We start from the raw sequence: 24,907 nt of genomic DNA, 5'->3' as shown, positions 1-24,907 counted from the left end.
TTGCCACTGATTTAGCACATGTTAATATTACATGAGACAGAGGGGCCCTTTGATGATGCAAGTGAACACTCAAACTAGGGCTTTCCACCTCAGGGAAAGGGAGATAAGGCTGTGGAGCAGCTCCTTCGAGATTTTGCCACAGTTGTATCACAGACAGTTATTCCAGTTTCTTACTCCATCACTGAGGTAATTATCAAAAACCCAGTAAATGATAAAATCCCAAACAACAAGTTTTCCACATTGTATTTGCAGTCCTTCTTCCTCTTTGTACACTAGTAGCCATCACAACAGAAATTAACCAGAGATTTGTATGCTTGATCTACAGATCAGTGAATGGAAAATGAGTGTTTTAGGTTTGAATCTGTACAAGAGGAGTAAAATGTGTACAGTGAAACATTGCAAAAAATATCGAGGCCATTTTGTTTTTTTCAGGCACATCAAAGGACACAGGACTCCTCCCCAGCTCCACCCTCTCATCCAATTATGGTCACATGTGGTTAAAAAACACAAAGGTCAAAAGACCAGACTCAAGGCTTCTAAACTGCACAACCAATGGGCGACATGACGGTGGGTCTCGACCTATTTGAAATCCTCTTGCCCATTCACAGTCATATAAAAGAGGATTTGAAACTTTTATGTGCAAAAAAATTTTCGCGGAAGTACAATGCCTCGCAACTTATTATGGGAGCTTTTCATTGTGTATGTGAAAGTAGAACTTTTTTGGGTGATTTGTGTGAGAGTGTTTTAGTTGTGTTTGCAAAAGGTCAGTTGTGATGTAAAAAAAGTGGTAAAGAACAAATATATATTTCATATGTGTAATATGTAATTCTGAATAATGCCCCTGATGGCTGCTCATATGCCCAAACAGCTGAGATCAGTCCAACAATGAGTGAAAGGGTGTGAATGAATGATGAATGATAAATCTGATGATAAGTCGTAGCTACATTTTGAATATTGGAAACAGGAAAACATTGAACAATAACTTCAAAACAGTGATTTGACAACTGGGCTGTTAAGACAAAGATTCCCTTTGAAAACATATTGAGACTGATACTTTAACAATTCATGAGAACAAGGTTGCAATGTTGCGAGTTAATTTGAGTAAAAATCTATTTATCCAATGATTCAAATTTGAGAAATGAAGCTTCATCAAACACTTAGAAGTGTTTTTTTATGTTTTTCTTTTTATAAGATAGTTATCATGAAATTACTGGAATTTACAAACTGTCTGAAAATAAACAGCTGAACAATTAAATGAGCATTCAGCTCTTTCTAAAATCATATCAGAAAAATGTAGACATGATATACCAATGCTCATAAAGGGTCTGTTTTGAGACAAATGGTAGGATCAACAATTTTGTTTTTACTGGTATAAGAATTTCGAATTCACAGTTCACAGCATCTAATTTTAAGTGGGGTGCTATTTAAAGACATCAGAGAAATATTCATCCCCTCAAATTAGTCTTTAGTTTTCTCATAATATATGAATTTTAACCCACTTAAACCTTCTTCAGTAATGTAACAGCACAGAGTAGTGCTTGTGGCTTGTGGCTTGTGGCTGGCAGGGTGCAGGAATCATTCTGTTCTTCTCTTCAGTCGGCCCAGCCTGTGTCTTCCGGGAGACATCATTCATTACTGCTGCACCAGCCTCTGATAATCCCATACCTCCCACTGCCACTGCTGGTGTTCAGTGATGATGGAGACAGAAAACTGATTCCATTGTTTGTTGTTCTCCCTTGTCTAAGCCCCCCCCCCCCCTTTTGCTCCATTTGTCTCTGACACACTAAAACCATGTACGGGAGTCTGTCAGCTGGCAAACAGGTTAATTTAAATGCTAGAGCAGATTTTTTTCTGATAACAGGAAAAGTACAAAAAGTACAAAAATCCGAGCATGCACACTCAGAGCACAATGTAATCAATAGAGCCGTGTAAGGTTGAGCAGGCATGAGAATGAGAGAATCAGTTTCAGGAGACAGAACAGACTCTTGATGAGCCATTAACCTGCTGTCGGTGAGCTAAAATGGCTGCAGGACGTGGTTTAATTTAGCCTTTTATAAAAGAGGTCGTTGAATTGATGAGCCACAGGAAAAGAGTTACACCCCTGGTTTGGTGTATTAACAATGCTGATGGAGAAGAGGTTGAGTGAGGAACTGGAAGAGCGGTCAATATCTCCAATCAAGCTAAGCTTTCAGAGAGTCACTGCAACACTCGTGGTCAAATCTAGAAAAGTAATAGTATGGATTTGGGCAGCCCTCTCACGGAGGAACCCTCCAATTTAAAAACGGAAATCATTTGAAATTTCTTCTGAAGTACTTTTATTTGTTTTTTGGGGAAAGTTGGTATTGGAAATTGAGACATATTTGGTATGGTGCACTAAATGATTTCCACTTTTGCGGAACATTTTCTTCCGTCAGCCAGCGCTTTCATTTATCTATTTTTGGGCTGGGCCTTCTCAGCATTGAGTTTAAGATCTCTTTAAAAATATCCATCAGTGGGCACAAAGAGTCAATTTTCACTTTGAAATAAGCTTCCAGAGTTCTATGAGCTCTCCTCACCATCCATTACAGTAGCCCAATGGATGATACATTTTAGATTAATAAACAAAAGACGGCTAGCGAAGTGTTGAAAAGAGAAGAGAAAAATAGAAAATTACGACATGTTGCGTGCATGCAGATATACATGCGTTCGGCGGTTTTGCAGATTGTTCGCTGAACCATTGAATATAAATAGACCAAATATATCCATATTTTATAAAGATGATTTATTCCGGTTTGTAAAATCTATTTTGTACACAGTTAGTCCCCAACTGCGTATACATTTTCTTTTTACTGTACCACCACTACCACTTCACATCAATCTCCTTAATTCCTCAGCAATCACTATAAAAAAATCCACTCAAATGTCATCATTATTTTCTTTAGACATTTGGCTACCTGCGGATGATGGATTTGATTCCACACAGATATAATAGGTGTGATAGGTCTTCCCTGTCACGCCTGCAGTATGTGCAAAATGCTGCTGCAAGGTTGCTGACTAGCTTTCGAGAGTACATGTACACGCCTGTACTCGCCTCCCACCACTGGCTCTCTGTCAGTTTCAGAGTTCATTTTAAAATTGTATTTTTTATTTGTAAAGCTCTTAATGGACTGGCTCCCTCCTACCTGTCTGCACTTCTGAAACTCAGGGGCGACCGCGCCTTCTCAGACGCAGGCCCCAGTATGTGGAACATCAGAACTGCCCCCCCCAATGAGACATTGAAAACACAGCTCAAGTTCCACCTCTTCTCTTTGGCATTTGACTGTAGTTAAATGGTCCAACATCCTGTATATTTGTGTGTGTGGTTGTGTGTGGGTGTGGTTGTGTGTGTGTGTGTGTGTGTGTGTGTGTGTGTGTGTGTGTGTGTGTGTGTGTGTGTGTGTGTGTGTGTAAAGCACTTTGGTCAGCTTGTGTTGTTTTAAATGTGCTATATAAATAAATTGACCTGACTGTATAGAGTACTATATAGAATACTCTTCACCATGAATAAAAAGTAACAGACATTAACTGAAGGTTCATAGCATGCAAGAGGAGGAGGATTTAAATGGTCTGTATTTACATACACTTTTTTCTAATCTTGATGACCACTCAAAGGGCTTTATAGTACAGGTCATTGCCATTCACCCATTCACCCACACATTCACACAGTACATCTATGGGCAGCACTTTTTCTATGAGTGGCATTTCAGGGTTCAGTATCTTGCCCAAGGACACTTGGGATCGAACCACCGACCTGCTGGTTAGAGGACGACCTCTCGACCCCCTTGGCCTGGTGGGTTATAACACCATTGGCTTCACACTGACGCTTATTTGAAAGCTAGTATTTCCTGCTACAGTGTAAGAGAGGAGAAAATGGGAAGTGATTCATATGAGGGAGGAAAGACACTCAGGGCTTTTCATCATTCTTACATTTCATATATAGAGATTAGAGGCGATACAAAGAAAGTGAAGAGTAAGGTCCCTAACTGATGACATGCTAAAAGATAGCACATATAATAAGTATATGCTGTTTAAATAATATGCAATCAATGGAGGTTCATATGTGAGTGATTTGAAAACTTGAAAACAATTACACTCCAATGTAGTGATCTCTAAAAATGTAAATTCACCCTCAGATGTGTTTTCCATGTTATTCCAACACAGTGACCACATTGCTCAGTTGTAAGTTACTGTTTGCAGGGCTTTCCTCATTGATTAATGCACAGTAAAGGTCAAACACTATGATTCAAATGTAACATATGAATTGCTCAACAGCATTTCATAAATTCAAGGACATCAAGCAATAATCTCCTAAGTGGATTTTCAGAAATGATTTTGTCCTCAGAACACAAACTTCCAAATATTTATCATCTCATAACAAATGATCATGTGGTTTCTACATTAGACACTTTGGAACTCTGTATTGTTCATGTGCTGGAAAAATGAAAATGATACATGAATCAGGGGTAAAGAGGCATTATGATACATTTAAAGTGATATGACTAAGCCCTCATGGGCACATGACATAATTAGGGATTTATGCTGGGCTCTATATCATATTACCATAGGAAATCTATTTATTCAAATCATGGAAGCATGCTGTTATGTCAAGTCTTATTCCTCTTTTGCGTTCTCTTTTGTCACATTTAATCTTGTGTAATCCACTTAGTGTCATATCTGCAAAACAGGAATTCTGCTGCTTCTTGTCATGAAGCACCTTTACAGAAGCTATCCCGGCTGCTAGCGGGAATGCTGATGCTGTTTTTGTCTCAGAGCTAAGCTTATCTTCATGGCAATTTGCTTGGGCAAGGTTTGGTGAAATGTGTCACACAAACACTGCAAACCAATTCATGCAGTCTGCGAGAGATAATGGACCCTTGAGTTGACTCCCCTAAGCCTGCCAGCAAGGGTTAGGGCCAGCCTTTTGTGAATACATGCTTGATGCTGCTATAATTTCCATTCGTTTATCTCCCTTTTCGGGATAGTGGGGATGTTACACAAAGAATATAAATGTCAGCTCATGGTTAAAAGATTGGCTGATTGCATCCTAGGGCACAGATGTAATTCTTCAGTTAAGGGCTGATGACCAATTCCCCTTTGAGACACGTGGACTGAGTCACAGGGAAATGAACAAAGGCACCAAGAGGAAAAGCTGCCAAAGATGTCAGTGTTAAATATTCGAATCAAAATTCTAGAAATGATTCATACATTAACCCTATGTGTATTATGTTCATTCCTCGTATAAAATAACAGTTTGAATGCTGTTTAATATCTGTATTATATCAAACAACTTTGAAAATGCCACAACAAAGTGGTATCATCCAGCAACACTGCAGGAGGACTAATCTGTGGGATCATTTGTAAATGTAATAACTTTACATCACCTTATAGAAACATATGAGGAGGACGTCGCCTGTCAAAGTGTAATTTGATACTTATACTTTTATTTACTACTCAACCAACATGCACACTGGAGAAAAAATGTTGATTATATTACAGCTTATGTTGGTGCTACTTTGCAGTGGGAGCTTCCCAGTGGGACTCATTGGTCTGTAGCAGTATTGATCGGGTTACTGTTCATCAAGGTTTCATCAAGTTATGATGACCTTAATGACAGTATTGCCAGTCCATGCAGGTTTTCTCAGATAAATCTTCAGCACCCTTGACTTTATCCTTTTGCCCTCGTTACCTTTTCCCCTGCACCGTCTTACACTGATTCAGTATATATGTCTTATATGGATAAATAAAAATCTGCCGTCACCTGACGAGCAGCGTGTTCATGATGATATTCAATTTTAAAATGTTATCGGAAATATATGTTTCATTTTCTTTCTCTACCTAATAAGCAAAGGAAGTTGCTTGTTATTGATTCATTTATCTATTTATCCATTTATTCATTCATCTTTCCTTTGTTACCTAATTAGGTTGGTGGGGCCAGTTTATATGGTTGTGATTATATATGTATCGGTCTGATTTGGAGTTGTTTAATGGGATTTTGATGTTGTTTTTTCTGTCAGTTGTTTTTGTCTGTTCTTTCGTGAGTTATGTTAAGTCTCAGTTTGTTAATCAAAAAATACAATACACAAAATGTTCCATAACTTATCATCATCACTAAGTGGTGTCAACTCACTTTATCGTATAATCAGCAGTCAAAAACGTCAAGAACGGTCAATAATATGTCTGTGTGAATGTCAGTAGTGTTAGGGTTGCTAATTAAGCTCCTCAAATACTTCCTTAAATACTTAAATACTTCCTCTACGTCTCTTTTTTTGATGCATGCTAACATTCACTTCTTTGCAAATCACACACTGATGCTGTAGTGAATTGCCTGATAAAATAAACCCATTGTAAGGTACTGCCTATCATATATCCACTATTTGGCTAAGCTTTTGTAGTTACATGCGCTATGTATCTAAAATTGCGTCACTATGATTCTTCAACTAACCAAATGACCTTTGACCTTTCTTCCTCCAAACTCTCCTTCAACTAACATAATGATGCAGGCCCCGGATGATACAGGACTCAATACAAAATCAGCTAATGAGTCAATTCTTCAGTTTAATTAGCAGTTAAATAAAACCAATCTAGGGCAAGGACGCTGATTAAAAATGACAGTTCAAATTTAAAAAGCACTTTAGTGAACTTCCTGCCACAACACTGGAGCTCGGTGGTGGCCGTTTAATGACACCTGCTCTCTGAGGATATCAGGGATTGTTTACTCTCGACCTCAGTCTCTGACCTAGAACCAATTTGCCCGGTTTGGTTCAATAATCAATACGTCTTGAGATGTTTGTTCAATTTCATAAAGATGGAGTCAACTGAGCTTTTTTTATTTTACACTCCATACCTTAGAAATTCCTTTTGCACATTCCTCTGGGCTTTGCCTCTTCACAGGTCTGTCTCTGAATGGAAGGGCTCTGAAATGACTGTTCACTCTCTGTTCCGACGTGTCCTACGATGTGCGAAGTCTGTACCCACTACACTCCTTTGATGTACAGAAAAGCGCTGAGAGAAACAATGGCAAAAGCATCGGGAAAATAATCACACATATGTTCTTACAGGTGGGTTAGGGTAAAGTCTTCTAATGTCAGCTATTTGATAGTGCAGCACTGCTTTATGGTGTAATTCCACAGGGACATATAGGAGTGTACAGATATATGTACAGCCTATAGCACCTTCTTGGCTCATATGGTTGTTCACACAATGCGCTTCCATCAAACGGATTTTCTCTCTTTGTTGTGGTAATGCAAGTTTCTCTTCCATATCCTTCATGGTAAACAATGGTATTAACTCTCCTCCACTGTGACTGGCCTGTTTGTGAAAACACTGATGATAAAAGCATCTCTTGCTCAAACACAGGGCCAGTTTCAACTTGATACACTCGGAGGTGAACACAAAAAGGAAAGGATTTTTCTTTTTAAGAAAAAAGACAGGGGCTGTCAGAAGAGCCTGTGAGCCCTCTAAAACCATAAAAAACTGTTCTTTAAATAAAACAAAATCCGGGAAGATGTCAGTTGAGTGTCCTTCAGCTAAAAGAGAAACCAGACCATGAGAAAAGACCTTGGTTTGAAACACCCAATGTACCAATGGCTGCACCCCACAGCACTTGATATGGTTTAACTAAAACAAATCAAATATTTTAGTGCACAGAATCCGAGGCTTGGACGTTTTATGAAGGCTAGATGCACAGACTTGTAGGTGCAAGAATCCAAATGACAGAAATGGGTTGTACTGACATTTAAATATCTGCATCCTTTTCTTTCTGCCAGAAGGCTTTCAGCTCATCTAAAAATAACTCCGAAAGGTGAATACCTGCAGTGGATTAGGTTGGGTGTTCTGTGAACCTCTGTGGTTACATCTTCCAAAGGCAGATTTCCTCTGAGGCTAATATCTTTGTATGAAAAGAGAGGATTAATGTTGGCTTAAAGGTTCGGGTCATCACAAATAGATCTGTTCCATCCACTTCACAGTTAACCGTCCACTAAAGCGCTTAATGCAGTGGCCCCCAGAATAATATTTACTGCTGCAGTCTGTCTCATGTCGCTGAGCCCTGAAGGCCAATTCAGTATCGGTTACATTCAACTCTTTATTGATTATGCATAATCACTGAAGGTATGTCTTTCCCCTTGACTGTGCTCATGTCCAAAGTAAGGTCACTGCTGTAAATCCAAAGTAAGAAAAGCTAATGAAGTGATGAAGGTAAAGTGAGCAGCCCAACTTAATGTAGCGACTGTGTGTATGGAGGAAGCTCTATCAACACAGATACACTGTATTGATGAAAATGGAAAATGACTATATTTGTTGTAATAAATTTTTGCATTTACAGCTTGGCGGATTAAGTTGTTATCTTTTGTGAATAATAAATGGAATTACTAATGAAGGTATTAAGAAAAACAAGTAAGAGAGAAGGCAAGTAACAGACTGCACACTGGGTAAAGACAGAGTTCTATTCATTGGAAAAATACCGTATCCAGAGATAAGGCCCTTAGAAATAAAAAGATACTCTTTATAAATGTGCTTCATAAGAGCACAGCTGGTAAAGAGACGGGCTCCATGATGGAGTCAAGGTCAGGAAAGAACCTTATTTTGACAGTAGAACCGTGATGGAGCACGACGTTCTTTTTTGCTGGCATGTATAGATTATCACTGCAGTGGCAATAAAAAAAAGGAACTATGGGAACTTTGGATATTCATCTCGCGTTTGAATTAACTATCGCGTATTAGTGTGGGCAGTACTGAGAGCTGAGGATGCTGCATCAACAGGGAGAGAGGCAGATACACGGAGGTAAAAACCGGGGATGGCGATTATACATCTGAATAGTGGTAAATAGGAGAATGATAGATGACAAATAAGATTCTTTTCATAAAATTTGACTTTTAGATTTGTATTCAGTTCCTTTTCCGATGCACATTGTATTTACATTAAATCACATAGGAGCAAAGTGAAGAATGATATGGGAAGTTTACCTACTGATTTTCCTGTATACCTCAAAAGATATAAATGATTAAATGCAGTGCTTGTGACCAGTCCTCACCTACTATCAGTCTTGTATAGTTTGTTAATGTTGAATTACACTGGTGAGGATCATATGATCACCTTCATTCATCCGTGTGCATGCATTTGTGTTTGTCAAGGGACTTTATACTCTCCTCCCTAAGCAATGAGAGCACATGGCGATGATCAAGTGGGACGTGATGAAACATTCACTGCACATGTTGAGAAGACTGGACTTTAATGTTTTAGTCTTTTTCATGTCATAGTTTCAGTTTTAAAACAATCTGCCACCCTGATGGATTGGGCCTGGCAATAACAATATATTTTGAACACTCGCAGTTTGCAAACATAAAAAAAGATCATCATCTACTAAATCCTTTATTCAAAGTTGTATTAAAAGTCTAAAATTGTATTCATGACAATGCGGTGGCAAGTAATTCGGATACAGTTTTAGACAATAATCTCTCATTCGTCTGTTGAAAAACAATAACCTCTCTTTCATCGGCCGCTTGACTTGAAATACTGATAATTGCAGTGATAGTTCCCTGCTGAATGAGACAATACTTTAAATAATGGGACATAAATGAGCTTCAAATATTTTAATATATATTCAAATAGCTTTACGGAACTGTGTCTAGTTTTCCTTTTATCATTAGATTAATTTATACTACCACACAGAAGCACCTGTCCAAATGGGCACATATAGAGTAGGAAGTTATTTCTGATGGGTGAGGATTAGGAACTTCTCATTAAAGTTGGTCTTGGGAATTAATTAGTACAATCCTTCGTTAATAGACCAGTGATACAAGAAAAACACACAATTTTACCTCTCAAACCCAGAGGAACAATGAGCACTATTTCATTGTCTCTATGCTCTTTTCTGATACGTTTAATGCACAGTTTCTTACCAATTTGCCTCTACAAATACAGTGAGCTGAACCTATCCAACTTCTGTGTGGAGTTCAGTTAAACAGCAATATAAATATTGTCATAAGTCACATATTATGGACATTATGGGTGTAGTACAAGAGTGTGCAGCTGCATTTCTAATATTGTATAATTTAATGGAAAAAAAATGTAAAAATGGGAATCATAGAGAAAAATTCATCTGACAAGAGCAAGATCATTGCATCAAATTTCACTGAACCATGTCATTAAGCCAATGATATACCCAGTTTAATAATGACTGGTTTCCTGTCGCTGGTCAAGATGGTGTAATGAGTCTGATATGATTAGGAGAGCCCTCGGGGTAAACGCCACTCTTTACCGAGGTGAGCAGAGAAGAACGGCTGAGAAATTGAGGGACTTAAACACTGTGGAGCCGAATGGAACAACAATCAAATGGAGATAAAGCAGAAATACAGAAGGGTGACTTTCCACTGTGATACTGTTGATCATGTCCACACTCCAGACTAATGGCTCCAGACAGCTCCTCCCTGACACCAGGGGAGACGACTGCAGTGACATTGATCAGGATGTTAATTAGTCCAATATATATTAGAGGATTGTGATGGTGGCACTAATGATGGCTGTCTCTTGGATGGCGTGAGTAATAATAATGACAGCTACGACAATGATATTGCCGAGTATACAAGGATTGCCTTGAGTGTATTACCTATCTTGCTAGTAAGGGCCGGTAAAGAACAACATTCTCAGCCTGAGAGAAGGGTAACAGCCGAGCACAAGCTCTAGGGAGGTGGAGCGTAGGAAGTTAGTGCTTGAGTTCTTCATTTGCCAATAGGTATTACGATATGTACATATCCATTGTGGTGTGGGAAGAGTAACTATGAAGAATGTTAGAGGGTAGGGTAGATACATATTTATACTTTAGGTTTACATGCTCTCATGTTCTGGTAACACATCCCTATCCTCATCGTGTCCATTGCTGCAGCTCCTCTTTTCAGCCTCTGTCTGAAACGTTTGTTTTCAGCTCTCGTCTCTTCAAAGTTTTCTTTCTGAATCCATGGTTATTAAATACAAAAGTCATATGAGGTGACACTGATTCTAGAAGCTTGTTTAATAAGTTTGCCCAAAAGAATAAAAGAAATGGATGCGAACTCAGTTCATGTCCAACCACACAGATTACACAATTTAATCACTTGGCCAAAAATAAATGATAACCACAGTTTTAAAATCACAGCTGGAGATCTCTAATAGGACATTACTGACAAAGCTCCTCATCATCTCATGAAGCTGACATTCATATGCATGTGCCACGCTGCCAGTTACAGTAAGGTGAACCTATTTAACACTTCAGAGCCGTGTCTTATGAAAGGACAGGGTCAGCAACATGTCTATTCCAATAGATCTTCATTGACTTATGACCCGTGCACCAACAGGTATTTCCAGGCGTAACCTCTGACAGAATTAAAATGCTTGCTGGGTTGGAAACGTGCTTCACCTACTAAGAGGCTTCTTGGGGTTTGAAAGGGAAGGAAACCAAGGCGAGAGGGAACCAAGAGAATGTTCCTAAGTGTTAGCATTAGCCTGATATCCCCCCCATTGACACTGGAATATTCTTGTGGTTTTAAAACTCCACCAACCAGTCAGATGGTAGGAAACATGGCCACAATCTCTGCTTCTTAAATAAGATGTTGAATAACAATCAGAAATGTAATTTTAGCATACAAAAAAACAGAGTTATGGCCATAAATGCCTGTTGTGAGGTCACATGTACCTTCACCAGTTCATATCCCTCCTTGAGTTCAAGTGGACCTACCTTAGTATCATATTAGAGAAGACATGCCCTCAAGGTTTTCCAGAGATTTCACATTTACGAGAATAAGAAGGACTGATGGGCAGATGAGAGGATGGACAAATTTAACACACAATGCCTCAGGCCACGGCTGTCATCAGTGTGGAGGCATTAAAAACACAAAAAAGCCCGGCAGATAAAACCTGAAGAATGAACTGCATTAGTAATAACGCTGTAAATATCTCTAAACAAGGAAATCCATGCGGTCATGCTTCAAGTAGGACGTGTGTAAATAAACATCCATTTAACTATGTTTTTAGAGAACATTCTTTCAGTTTAATTCTATGTGGTCTTTCTCGTGACACTGTTGTAGTTGCTGCTACTAAAGCACAGATGGAGACCTTGTGATGAACACAGCACCAGGTAAAGCAAAGGGAATATGCACCATGACCACATGTCACGATCATCCAATGTTATTTATTTTTTGTGTTTTTAATCGAATTTTCCCACAATGCTGAATTTGATTAAAGACAAATCACTTTCCTTTTCCCTTTTTATATTAATGAAATGATTCAGTGTACGACTGCGCACCATTAGCCGCACTAGCCTTCCTGCCTGCCAACACACTGCAAACACACAAGCTTGTGATAAGCTGTTGCACGGCCAATGAGCTATTTTCTGCCTAGACCTGAGCTCACACTCTATCTCCTTAGCATATAAACAACTGCTGTGTACCTCACTGTTGCCACATATGCTTTACATATAAATAACCCAAATTCTGTAAAGGGCAAAAACAATGCAACATCTCCCCTGTTTTCGCTTCATGAGAAGAGTAGTAGGCCTCTGTCCAAAACGTCCTTGGGCTGAACAAAGTTTCAATATTGTTGAATGCAAAGGACAAATTTTGAGTGCAGCATCAGTCACATCCTCCCTCATCAGCAAACAGCTGGGGCGGACCAAAAGGGCACACAAATCACTCACTCTCTCGGCGGACGTCAAAGGAAGCAGCAGTGGTGTTTTTAAGCGACAGTATGTTAAGAGAGGCCCACATAAAGGCTTCTAAAGGCTCCTTTGAATGAGCCATGGGAACAAACGGCAACCACCACCAAAGGGCAGAGGAATTCATCACAGGACTTTTCCTCCCACTATCACATTTGGATTCAGATTGCATTTAATGGTCATTGTTATGTCAGAACATAAAAACAAAATAATGTTTCGCATGAACAGCACATAGCTTAACTGAAGAGGCACTACAGTGCAACACACTTATAAACAGTAATTGTGAGGGAATAACTAAGAAGCAAACTCAAAATCCAAAACCTCAAGGAAACAAGACAGGGTCCATGTATAAACTTTAACAGAAGCATACTTAGAACCTATTTCCTGGATGAGTAAGGACTTGATCTTAACCAGACAACATCACAAGAGATCCACTGTGTACATGCATCATGGATACTCTGCATGACATCTGCAATAAGTGACATGAGCTTTAGTCACTGTGGTATATACTGTATATTCACTACATGGATCCTAGTAACAGTCCAGGCACTGTATGTTTCCACAGCATCTGTCAAAGGAACCCAAAGTACCACAGTCCAAAAAACACATGTAAACTGAATGGGCAAAACTGCAGGACTCTGTATTGCTGTAGAATGCTGCTGTCCTATTTGCACACTGAGGTCAGAGTGCCTCCAGCATGTAGCAGCAACACGAGCTGTGACTCTTGCTGCAGGATTCTATCTCCCATTTTCTCATTTTTTTGGCAACAGACTTTGTTCAGTGGGAGTCAAACTCATCTACTTGCAGCAAACCATTCCAGAAGAATTAAAAATGGATCTGTGCATGAGGCCCTCAGTCCCTATGGCCTCAAGCAGTGAAACAATGCTACCCACTCCTATATATAAGCTGTAGGGACATATAGCATATTGCATAGCAAAAAAAAGACAACCACTGGATCATAATCTTTAAGGAATCTGTAGAGATATAATGTGCTGTGTGTATTGAGTGTGCGAGAATTTAAGGTGACTTGTTGGGTTTCCATTCAAATGTATCGCAAACTTTGAGCAAATTTCCAGAAAATGCTAATTAATGAGCATTTCTAGAGACTACGGTTACGCAAACCTAGGATAGGTTCATCAAGATAGGGCAGAAGAACAAGAGCCAATAAGATGATGTATTTAAAATTAAACTGATAATCAAACCTTCAACAAAGAAGGGAAACGTATTAATATCATAGAAACCACACAATGTTTAGTTCTTATATCAATTCAAGCAATGCTGCAGTCGTGTCATTGGTCCATACAGAACTAATGTTTTCATAACAATAAAGGTCAATGATAGTGTCAAGTTGTGGTTTTGCAATGCAATGTGATTTCCACCACAAATGTCTCTGCATGCAGTTACCAAGAGGAAATAGTTAAGAAGCAAGATGGACCTTGATTCTGCTCAGTTGCACATTGTAAGTACCTGAATAATATTTCCCCACTGTCTGGGAGAAGAACTATGAAGGGCATTTAATCAGTGAAAGAAATAAAGACCATATGACATCTGGACAGAATCTGAAGGGAAGTGTGTGTGCGTGTGTCAACATGGACACAGTTTTAAAGTCTATTACACATCTGCTTTAAAACATTTTTAATGATAATGATTGCAGCTATCTCAGGGTGTGTAATTTATGTAACTGTATTTTCTGAATTTAGTTGAGAGCAACTCCTCTGTGTGTTGGTTGAAATTGGAATGCATGAGAATGGATATATGTGGGCATATGCGAGTGCCCCAGTGAATAATTCATGACTGACCTCCACCAGCTTGTTGGCATGTTCACGGAACACCTGGGCGTACTCCTTGACCTCCTTCTCGTTTCCACTCTTAGCCGCTTCGATGAGCACCAAGAGAGGGACATTGGTCTCCAGGAAGGAGTCTGAGATGTGGTCCATCACGGCCTTCCTCAGCTGGATTACAGAGGGAGAGGGAGACAGAGATGAGGAAGAGGTCATATTATTAATAATACTGCAGCTTACTTCACTGCATTACATTTTGCAATGATTATATATCACTTTGCTTTGTAATGAATATGATGTAGAAACGTACCGGGTTGAAAGGACAGAGAAAAAGAGAGAGACAAAGCGAGGGGGAGCGTGAAAAGAGGAGGAGAACTCTCAGCGGGCTGGAGTGCAAATTGCTTGCAAGGTGTCATTTTTCCCATAAGGCCTTTTTACTGGGGGAGACGTCGCGACTTATATCTTTGTTTATGGATTCGTTTTGTACCAAACTGGCAGGGGACTGGTTGTTTAATAAAACACTAAATCGACCCTGACCCCTGCTAGTCACTGGGACATTTGATGGGATGCCAGAGGAAACAGTAAGGAAGCCACAACAGACAGGTCCTTTATCTCAGACAAAGAGGGAGTTATTCACATGAGAGCAGTGCTAAGAGACAAGAATGAACTTTTTGGGGGAGGGGGCGAGTTGTCTCCCACACATCTAGCATCACTGTTCAGTTGTCGAGAGGCAGCTTTTCCTCATGAGATCACCCTCAATTAACTCAGCTTCAATACACTGTTTTGATGTATCATATCATTTATGTGTGAGTGTGATTATTGTAACAGCAATACAATAATTGCAGCAGAGGTGGCAACACAATCAGTAATAACAGCAGTGATACCTTTTAATATCACTTTATTAAAATGCCTTTAACCTGTAAACAACACAAATGCAAAGTCTATAGAAATGGAAACAGTAGCACCCAAAGGTTGTGTTAACACAGGCTAAAATGTCCTCTGACTGGTTAGTTATCACTTCTCCACACATACAAATGATGGCTTTAAAGTGAAAAGTGTCCAATTAACAACTTGGATGACAGCAATTTGTTTGACTCCTCAAATCACCTGTTATAATTAGATATAAAGCAAACACTGTCACCCAATTGGTGAATTAAAAACACTGAAGCGACAGGGACAAGGGCAGAGAAGACTAATGGCTCTGAATGACTCGGGGAAATTCATTTAACCCACAACAAAATCATATGTAAGTGTGTCAGTTGCACTTAAACAACCTGCAGCAATTACAAGCTTAATTGCCGGTCCAGCGAGTGAAGGAGAACAATGGCGAATTATGGCTTCCTAGTGGCAGATAATTCATCACCATTGCCTTCGGAAAGAGACTAGATTTGGCCCGTGTAGTGGACATGACAGGTCTGCAAATGCTGTAAACAACCTGGAGCCTACACTCTGTAAGCGCTTCTTTACCCAGAACTCTGTAATCCTGGATCACTGATTTGAAAAGATGGGACTTGTCAATATTGCATCTTTTTTTTCTTTTTTTCACTCTCAGAGAACCGACTTGCATCATTGCGGGTGTAACCTTGCTCTTCCCTCACCTGGTGGCAAGGGTAGGGATATGGACAGATAAGGATCTTACAGAGCCAGAATTGTCTTCACACCATGATATTGCTGTTGCAGCACAGGAGATAGGTGTGGCAGAACCCACTATCATTCTGGGACAGGTGAAAAAAGAAAGAAAAAGATTTGGGGTGTATTTTGGCCTTAACTAGGATTAGTCCACAATTGCTCTCACTGTAGGGAATAGTGGGTACAATGGTGGGCTTTTGTTGAGCTGCATTTTGCACGTGGGAAATTAACCCTATAAAAACCGACCTGCGGGGGGGTCTCTGGCTATGGGACATTGTTTCTTAAATGACCATGTTTAAATTGATCTGAAATAAAAACCATAATAGTTGGAGCATTCTTTCTTTTTGCGGCAGAAGCTGACTTTAATCTCATCAAGTTGTACGCCAGTTGTGATGACATCATTAGATTTAATTAAGTGCCGTGGTTAGTCAACAGTCTTTTCTCATATTGCTCCACATGCTCAGAATAGGGTTGCATCAACTTTTTATCTCATTGAACAAGTGTCAGACGTCTCCTGCGTCAAAAATGACGAGGATTACGTTGAAATGACTGACATAAGTGTCAAGCAAAAGTATAAAAATAAATGTATTTTTATCTGCTTACTACTATCTATCATTTCTGTTCTGATGTGCATCACTCGTGCATCAAAGTCAGATGAGTCATAAAACGATCCTCCTGCTGTTTAATGTATTTTTTCACTGAGCTCTATTGTTCATTGAAATGTTGTTACATAAACTTGCTTTTGATTTAGTGCATTATCTCCTTGTTAGACATGGATTTGTTTGAATTCACTTTCAAAAAAGGCAGTAGTGAATGAGACCCTTTTGGATTTGACTGTGGAGGTCTTTTTTTTTTTTTTTTAAATCTGTGTGTCAGTGAAAGATTCCTGTGGTTGTCTTTGTTACTGGGGAGTAATCACTAGTTGATTTAACATGCAGACACATATGGATAGGATGTGTGTAAGAGGTCTGGGTCTCTTGATACTCATGAATGCCCAACAGTGAAACTGATTCTGATGGTGGGTTTGAGTGGAGAAATGATACAGACGAGTGATTTCCCAAGTCGCAGTCTCTCCTGCACCATCAGCATTCTAATGCCCACACACCACTCCCACAGAAATCCATCTTCAATCTTTCAGATCTCACCTCCCTCCATGCTCCATCTCCGCCGTCTCTCCTCTCACACTCCCCATGTATTTCACTAACACTTAAAGGAAATTAGACCTGGAATTCCAGTAGATAGCAAAGGCTCTGCTCATTATATGTTAGTGGGGCAGCTATTTGTCTCCCCTGTCGTGCGGTGCCACAGTGGCTCGAGCTCTGAATGCAATGGTTTTTGTTTTACATATTAATAAGTGAGGCTTCTGGAGAAATGTTTCAGGAGCTGGTATTGTTTTCTGAGTTTCGCTTGTGGCTATACACTTTTCATTTTTCCCAGAATGCTTTTAGTATGCTGGCTGTCAACATGGAGGCTGAAGAGACATGTTACAAATGAAACACAGCAGTGAGCCAAGACTGCCGTCATGAAAGATACGCAGATAGAAAGGCAGATAGAAAGAGAGGAAGAATGCACTATATGGCCAAGAGCATGTTAACACCATAGACTATATATAAAGACGGGCAGTACTTCTCCACTTGCTCACACCATTTAGAAATTAAGCCAAAATATCCCAGATATTGAAGCTGCCATCTGTTTACTTCTAGTCATTTGGAGGCAGTGAGGTCCCGCCGATACACATGCTCAACCAATCGCAAGTCACTCTCCGCTGTCAATCATGATGTTTCACATTGTTTTTATAGCATCAAATAACTAATTAAAAGCAAACTTACCAGAAAAATAAACACAGATTTACCACGAATTAACCAGTTAGAGGTAGACTACCTCTGGGTGAATGAAGAAATGACTAAATTAATGAATTTATGTTTGAGTTCAAAATTGACCCATGTGATTTTTTTTAAGCTTTAACAATACTGTCGTACACAGATGACGCTCTGTCCTTGGCAGTGCTCGGAAATTTTGTTTTAAAGCTTTATACAAAACCCAGATATGTTTGTTTAAAATGTCCGAGGCTCCAAATTATCTTAGTCATTCTAGCATTTTAGCTGTTCAATTTAAAGAGCTATCTTTCAAAAGAGACAAAAGAGTCAGAAACATGAGGACACGGGTACATTTGGTTGCTATTAATGGTTTTTCTTGGAGTACTTTTCACTTCCTCCTCTTATCCTTCCATTTTGCCTCTTGTCTTATACATCTTTATATGCTCTTGCCTTCCAAAGTGTAGAAAAAAACTAAAATTAACCAACAAGTAAATCCAACCTGATACTTAAATGGCTAACAAGAAGCTCTGTGGAATAATTAAGACGACGCATATGCTTAACAAACCTTGACAGATAAATATCTGTGTTGTTAACTGATAAGTGGGAGGGCTGTGTGGTTCTCAAAGACGAGAGTCACATTAATTTAACCCATTTGCTTTTTAAAATGGGGAAATGTATGTATTTTGTCAGAGCGCAGACCTGATGTGTCACAAAAACAGATGCACAAGAGAAAGTCTGGCAAAACACCCACTATGATCAGTGTATGACTCGAAATCAAAGAAATGCATGTATTTTCAAAGGACTGCAAAATATAGACAGCATTATCATTTGTTCTGCACACATTCAGAGCCAAACTCTGTCGACTTGACTTGTTTACAATTCAGCAGAGTCTCAGCACATGCAAAGGATGGAAAACACAAATCTGAATTTGAAAGGGAACGCTGCGCCTGAATTCCAAATGTTTATAGTTGCACTTCGGCTTGTGTTATGTTTAACTTGTGATTCAGAACACATAGCGGTGGGTTCCTTGGGGTCAGCACAGCAAAGTTTCTTATTAAAATGTCAAGAGCAATCACAGCATAAACGGCTGGAGTCACGGCTGAGGGGAAACAGCCTGGGCAAATCAAAAATTAAGTAACAGCTCTCATATATGATATCTAACAGGGAGCATGGGAAGATGATTAGTGAGGGGAGAGTGGAGAAATGAAAGGGGGGAAAGAGGGACTGACTGATCGTCGACAGTCTGAGGACAAGCACATTACATATCTCATCCTGGAGCCTTCATTTAACGTGTCCTGCCAAATCAAAATTCATGGGATTCCAGTTTTAGAAACAAGGAAAGGTGCATAAATGTTTTTTCACACAATACAAAAAAGGAGAATCGCAGATACTGCACATGACACAATGACTGCAGATATTTTATATATATATATATATATCTATAATGTGTGTGTGCATGTGTGTGTCGGTGTGTGTGGCAGACAAGAGCCCTACTTCAGGGCACAAGCCAGGGATTATAAAACGGTTTAACAACATTACAGGTAGCAGAGCATTCACTGTGTAGTGATATATCAGTGAGACAACCTGACAATCTTCTCAACCTGCAGGGCTTCTTCCTTCTTACTGGGTGGCTATAAGCCTTGAGCAAAGTCTTTCCCAACCTTTTTCTGCCATGGGACACACACACACACTCAAAAAAACCCCTCCGATGTTTCCCCACTCACCATTGACAACCACAGTCTAATACAGATGGGTTTTTTATATGTGTAGAACGTTCTGTATTTGCAAATCTTGAGTGTCTCTGCAAACATAAAATTGTCTGGAGCTGAGGACGAGCACAAACTGTATCTTGCCACATGGGTTTATGGAAAATACGTACATTAACATTCTGTCTTGCAAGATGTTTGTGTAAACATGTTTATTTAGTGGTGATGCAGCTCTGATTCAGCAAACTGGGCCAATTTCTGTGCTGTGATTTGTGTGTATGGCTGTTTTTTTTTTTTTATTATAGTGTAATTACATACACACACATTAAGAGATTTTTTGGCCACTTGGGTTGTAGAATTAAGCCGTGAAAACAACACTGGCATTCCTTATAAAACTGATGAACAAGCCAGCTGGCAAATGTTAAGTACAATATCAACTCTCTGTTTGATTTTTAAAGTTTTGTGTCTCACAACTACTAAGATTTTTTTTGGGGGCTTTTTAACTCTGATGCTAACGTCCTACTTTTGGTATCGTGCAGATAATACGCTGCCTTCCTGCTGACAGAAAACTGTGTACTCATGGTATGTGCCTAACCAGCTGCCAAGAGCATCTGGAATTGATGCTGATGACAGTAGTCACAATGAACCATAACAGTAAAGTTGTGGGTCATAACACTAAAACATTGAACTGAAGATCTGAAGGGAAAGGCAGACTTGTTTTGTTATTATCTGAGGGTTTACATTCATAACACAAGAAGCCATGTGAAGAATTCTTAATGTTCATGTTCTGATGAAAAGCTGCTTTAAATTGAATTTCTTTTCCGGCGTTTATACATTTTGGTGTTTATTGTTAAGCTACACTTGTTGTCATGCTAATTCCTAAAGCAGATGTACATGTAATATATGTTTATCCAAGTTTATTAGTTTAGCTATCGACACATGATGCGCCCCAAAATTTGCAGCTTACTCACCACTGCCTGGGATAACATGGAATTTACAGTCATTTAGCAAATTCAATTTTAATGAATAGCCTCGAAACATTTTGCTTAAAAAAAGATTGAACGCAGTCACGGCTTATCTTGGATTGTTTGTCGAAACAACAGAGTTACAGCTGACAAAATCTGTGGCAGCTGTTCCTCCTTAACATGATAACCCTCAACAATTAAAAACAGCTGTACCAATCAACAAGCTAATGGCAGAGATGGAAATGATTTCAACATCCCAAAGCAGAAAGAGCGGCAGCGAGAGACGGAGGGAAATTTGCGAGGCGGCTGTGCTATAGGGAATCCTGGAATCAGCCATCAGTCAAAACGAGGCCCAGAGAGATAAGTTGACAGATGCATTCATCACAGGCAGGATGACAGTGGGTAGAACACATGGCTCGCTTCCAACAACTTTGTCGGGCTAGTTACTGAATGAATACTAATTGAAGAGAGGGGAAAGACGTTTGAATTCAACTTAAAACTTCATGTTAATCCTCAGATTTGTGCTTTTGAACATGTTATTTCTTATTGGGTTTCTTTGAAATAATTGTCCACATCTGTTCACATGTTCTTTTTTCAAAAGGTTCAACTCATTCTCTTTTTATCGCTCTTAAAAATGTCTTGTTCTTGGTGGGACTTGACCCGATGATTACAGCCATGGTTTTAAAAACAAAATATTTCACAGGACGAAGCAGTGAGATGACGTACTTGTGGTACTTGTCCTTCATCTGCCCTTCCTTGGAGTGTAATTAAAAAAAAGGGTGAGAGACTAAAACCTACTTTTTGAATGCAGCTACAGTTGCACTGTAACTTGTTTTCTTTGGATATAGGCTATATGCACAATTTGCACTTATTCTTCGTTTATATGGAAATGAACAAGCAAGTGCATGTTCTTGTCTGTTAGAGAGGCCAAATGAGCCTCTACCAGGAGTGCTCGCCTAAACAAACAACTGCTTTGCATATTTTTATTCATATCATAAGAGGTTCATCGTCCTCTAGCATCAAACTACAATCGGGTTTCAATGCAAGTAGACTGGTTTCAGACACTGAAGAGGGTCACATGATCGCAGAGCCATTGAGCTATACATAAAATGTAGCTGCTCTCCAGTGAAATAAGTTTGCATGTACTTACGCATTAAGCAGGTGGCCCATAATTCACATGCATTACTTGAACTGTTAATGTATTTATGCAGAACACTAATGTGGACTTGATGACCAGCCTGACTTGGATGATAGACTTGAAGAGTGGATGATGGAGAGACGCCGAGGAGGTCAAGAGAGCCTATGTAGAGTTACTTAGGTTTTTTGACCCTCCTTTTAGATTGTTATTACAGTATGTCTGCACAAATATTCATGGTCATTGTGTACATCTCATAAGGAAAGTTTTTTTTTAAGTTTTTTTCTTATCCAAGGTAAGGTCGGAAGACCAAACATGGAATCATTTTTGATTGAGACTTAAATAACAACAGGTTAACAAACTGACTCACATTTGCTTACACCTCATCAATATAGGTGGGATGGAAAATATAAGGTCACGTTGGTGATTAAATTAAAAACTCTTAGCACTTATGTCATGCAAAAGGCTGCATGGAAGTGTTGGACTCTGTTGCCTCCGTCAGACTGAGAAATGCTGCGGAATTCTAAGAAAACCAAAAGGGGAGGGGGGGGGACGACATGCTCGACACCTATGCAGTTTGCCCTGGATAACAGACAGCTTAGTATTGTCTTGTATGTACACACAACAGCTTGAAGGGAAAAAACAATGCTGCGTGTCTCTGGCGGTGTTGTCAGAAGGCTTGTTCGGTCTTACCTGCTCCCATTTCACAAACGCTGTCTGTCATTTGTGCTCGTCTGCTCTAATATGTGATCCCTCCTCTCCACAATAGGGTAAAGAACGAAACGCTCAAACACACCGTGGTGCTCCTCCTCCCCGCAGGAAGATCTTGTGTCTCTACACGCCGCTGCCGACGTGCTAAACCTTAGACGTGTTTGCATAATTGTGGTATCACAGCTCTATGTAATGTCTGCATGTGTGCCGCGGCTTTGCCCTCCCATCTAAATTCAAAGCTCAAACAGACCGCCCATTCTGTCAAGCCAACCTCTGAGTCAATAGAACATCCTGTCAGTGTGAAAACCGCCTGCCAGCCTGTGTGACAACCCCCCCCACCCCCTCCCCGTCTGGAATGATACCCTGGTCTTCAGAGGTCAGAGAGGACACAACCACATCTACTCTGTGCAGGTAGCTGCTAGTGTCAATTGTTGCCTGAATGAATCTCTATCTGAAAAGAAAACCCTACAGTGCATGACAGGACAGGGTATTGTGATGACCAAATGGGTTTTTCTTTTTTGGGGGGGGGGGGGCAAGATGTGTACTCAAATATACTTGTCTGCAAAAAACATGTGTAAGACAAGTCATTCAGAATGTGAGTTTTAATTAGTGGGAACCGACAGAGCATCTCAGAGGCTTGTTTGAGTGATGGCTTTGCATCAACAGACACTTACGTGTCCCCTTTTTTTTCCTAAGCGTGGTGTCAACATTTTTGTCAGACCCCGCGAGATCCAGAGCCAGATAAATCTTGTCTTCAGCCAAGATACAAAAAAATGAATCAATACTGCTTTTGAGTTCTGACACAGTGTATCGCAGAATGAATCACCTACTTATTCTTCACTATTGGAGAGTAGCTTTTGGAATTTGGAAGGTAATTTTACTGCAGCTTCCTGATACAACTCTTCTGAGTTCGACAATCAAAAGTAGACCATTGATCAATATGACTGAATGCCTGAAATGCATTTGATTGTTCACTAAAAAAAAAAAAATTATTGGGAATGAAATGCAATCTTGAAATGCTGCTGAAATCAGAGGGTGGAAGAAAAGAAGGAAAAGAAAAGTGGAGTTGCTGTTGTCCCAGATTGAACCTCACATCTGGGTGAAAGTTTCATGTTGTCTCCATGTTTCTTATTTCTGCTGTCAGCTCCAACAAAATATTCTGTAGCTGCAGTATGTTTGTTAACCCTGTCACTGGTGACTTTGTAGAGTCGCTCCAATCTAAATAATACACAAACCTCTGTGATCTTTAAAATAACAAGTCTGTGGACAATAAAGCTACGGTTGAGAAAAGGGTTGAGTCATAAATGCTTTGGTCCCCGTTTCTCAGAAATACCCTGACTATTATGCATTGTCTATTATTTAACATTGATTTCTGTTCATGTACAACATCTTTCTTTGTTACAGTGCTGTAACAAAAACAAATTCTATCGACTCATTGAAGTCGCTGAAGGATTATTGTGATTATATTTCATGTTTTTTTTCTCTTATATTTCCATCCAGCCTGATATAGTGTAGCTCATTACCTGGGCCAGAGTCCTCCATTGTTGTCTAAAAACTATTAAAAACACATCAGTGAGGTGCAGTTTTCCAATGTGTGGCATGTTTATTAAATAGGATAAACATCAGCACTCTTTTTTCTACTTTGATTAATTCCACACATGCTAACCTCCCCTTGTATTTAGTTCCCAAAAATAAACCATTTACCCCTGTTTCACAAAGGCTTTTGAAAACTTAGTGCCCAGCTGCTTTAATAAAATGACTAGGCCTTTTTTAGAATGCATGTTTTTAAAATGTTATGTCTTTTGGGGGACGGGACCAAAAATATAGAACATCTCAAGCCTCAACCTTTAAAGTGGCGTGAAAGCAAATAAATGTTTTCCACGAAAAGATGGAGTTGATACAGTGTTTAACTGATAGATGGAGATTGTGATGAACCATGAAAACCTGAACGTACCTGTCGACGCAGGTCCCTGGTCTTTTTGGTCATTTTGTCAATGGCTGAGTTCAATGGGTCACCTTTCTCTTTCCTGCCAGTCTGTAAAAAGAAAAAAAACACACAAACACCAAGTTAATACACTTACAGTACATTTCCAGACATTGCACCACACAGGACGCTGTAGCTCACAGTGTCAATTTTCTCTTTGAAATGACACAAACAAAGCATACATGGGTATAGTTGGTTTAGATAGTTGATCTCCAAAAGACCCTTCATCACAGAACATGTAGTGACGTTACCAAGCAGCCTCGATTAAACTGGAGTCCGTGAAAACATGAGTCAAACTGTTTAATATGTTACCTAGCAACTAGCCTTTCTCGCAACTGGCAATTTAGTTTTCGCCAGTTCCCCTGTCTAGTGCACTTCATGTATCTGCCAACTACTACGGACTTTAAAACGGTGTAGACGACCATGTGCTCCAACTGAAACACACAGAGTCAGCAGCTGCTTCTTCTCACCTGAC

The 24,907-nt window shown here is 39.6% G+C and overlaps 1 protein-coding gene across 1 annotated transcript in view; it reads right to left on the bottom strand.

Annotated features, from left to right (window-relative positions):
* ctnna2 (catenin (cadherin-associated protein), alpha 2) overlaps positions 1-24,907 on the bottom strand; it is a 282,069-nt gene that overhangs the window by 55,618 nt on the left and 201,544 nt on the right. The window contains exons 8-9 of the mRNA XM_035184820.2: positions 24,403-24,483; positions 14,504-14,656 (exon numbers count right to left, since the gene is read on the bottom strand). Of these exons, the coding sequence (XP_035040711.1) occupies positions 14,504-14,656; positions 24,403-24,483 (234 nt within the window). The remainder of the gene's footprint in view (positions 1-14,503; positions 14,657-24,402; positions 24,484-24,907) is intronic.

Source organism: Hippoglossus stenolepis, chromosome 2 (assembly GCF_022539355.2).
Source record: "Hippoglossus stenolepis isolate QCI-W04-F060 chromosome 2, HSTE1.2, whole genome shotgun sequence".
Lineage (NCBI taxonomy): Eukaryota > Metazoa > Chordata > Actinopteri > Pleuronectiformes > Pleuronectidae > Hippoglossus > Hippoglossus stenolepis.
The sequence above is the reverse complement of the archived record's forward strand: the minus strand, read 5'-3'. Positions and strand labels throughout refer to the sequence as shown.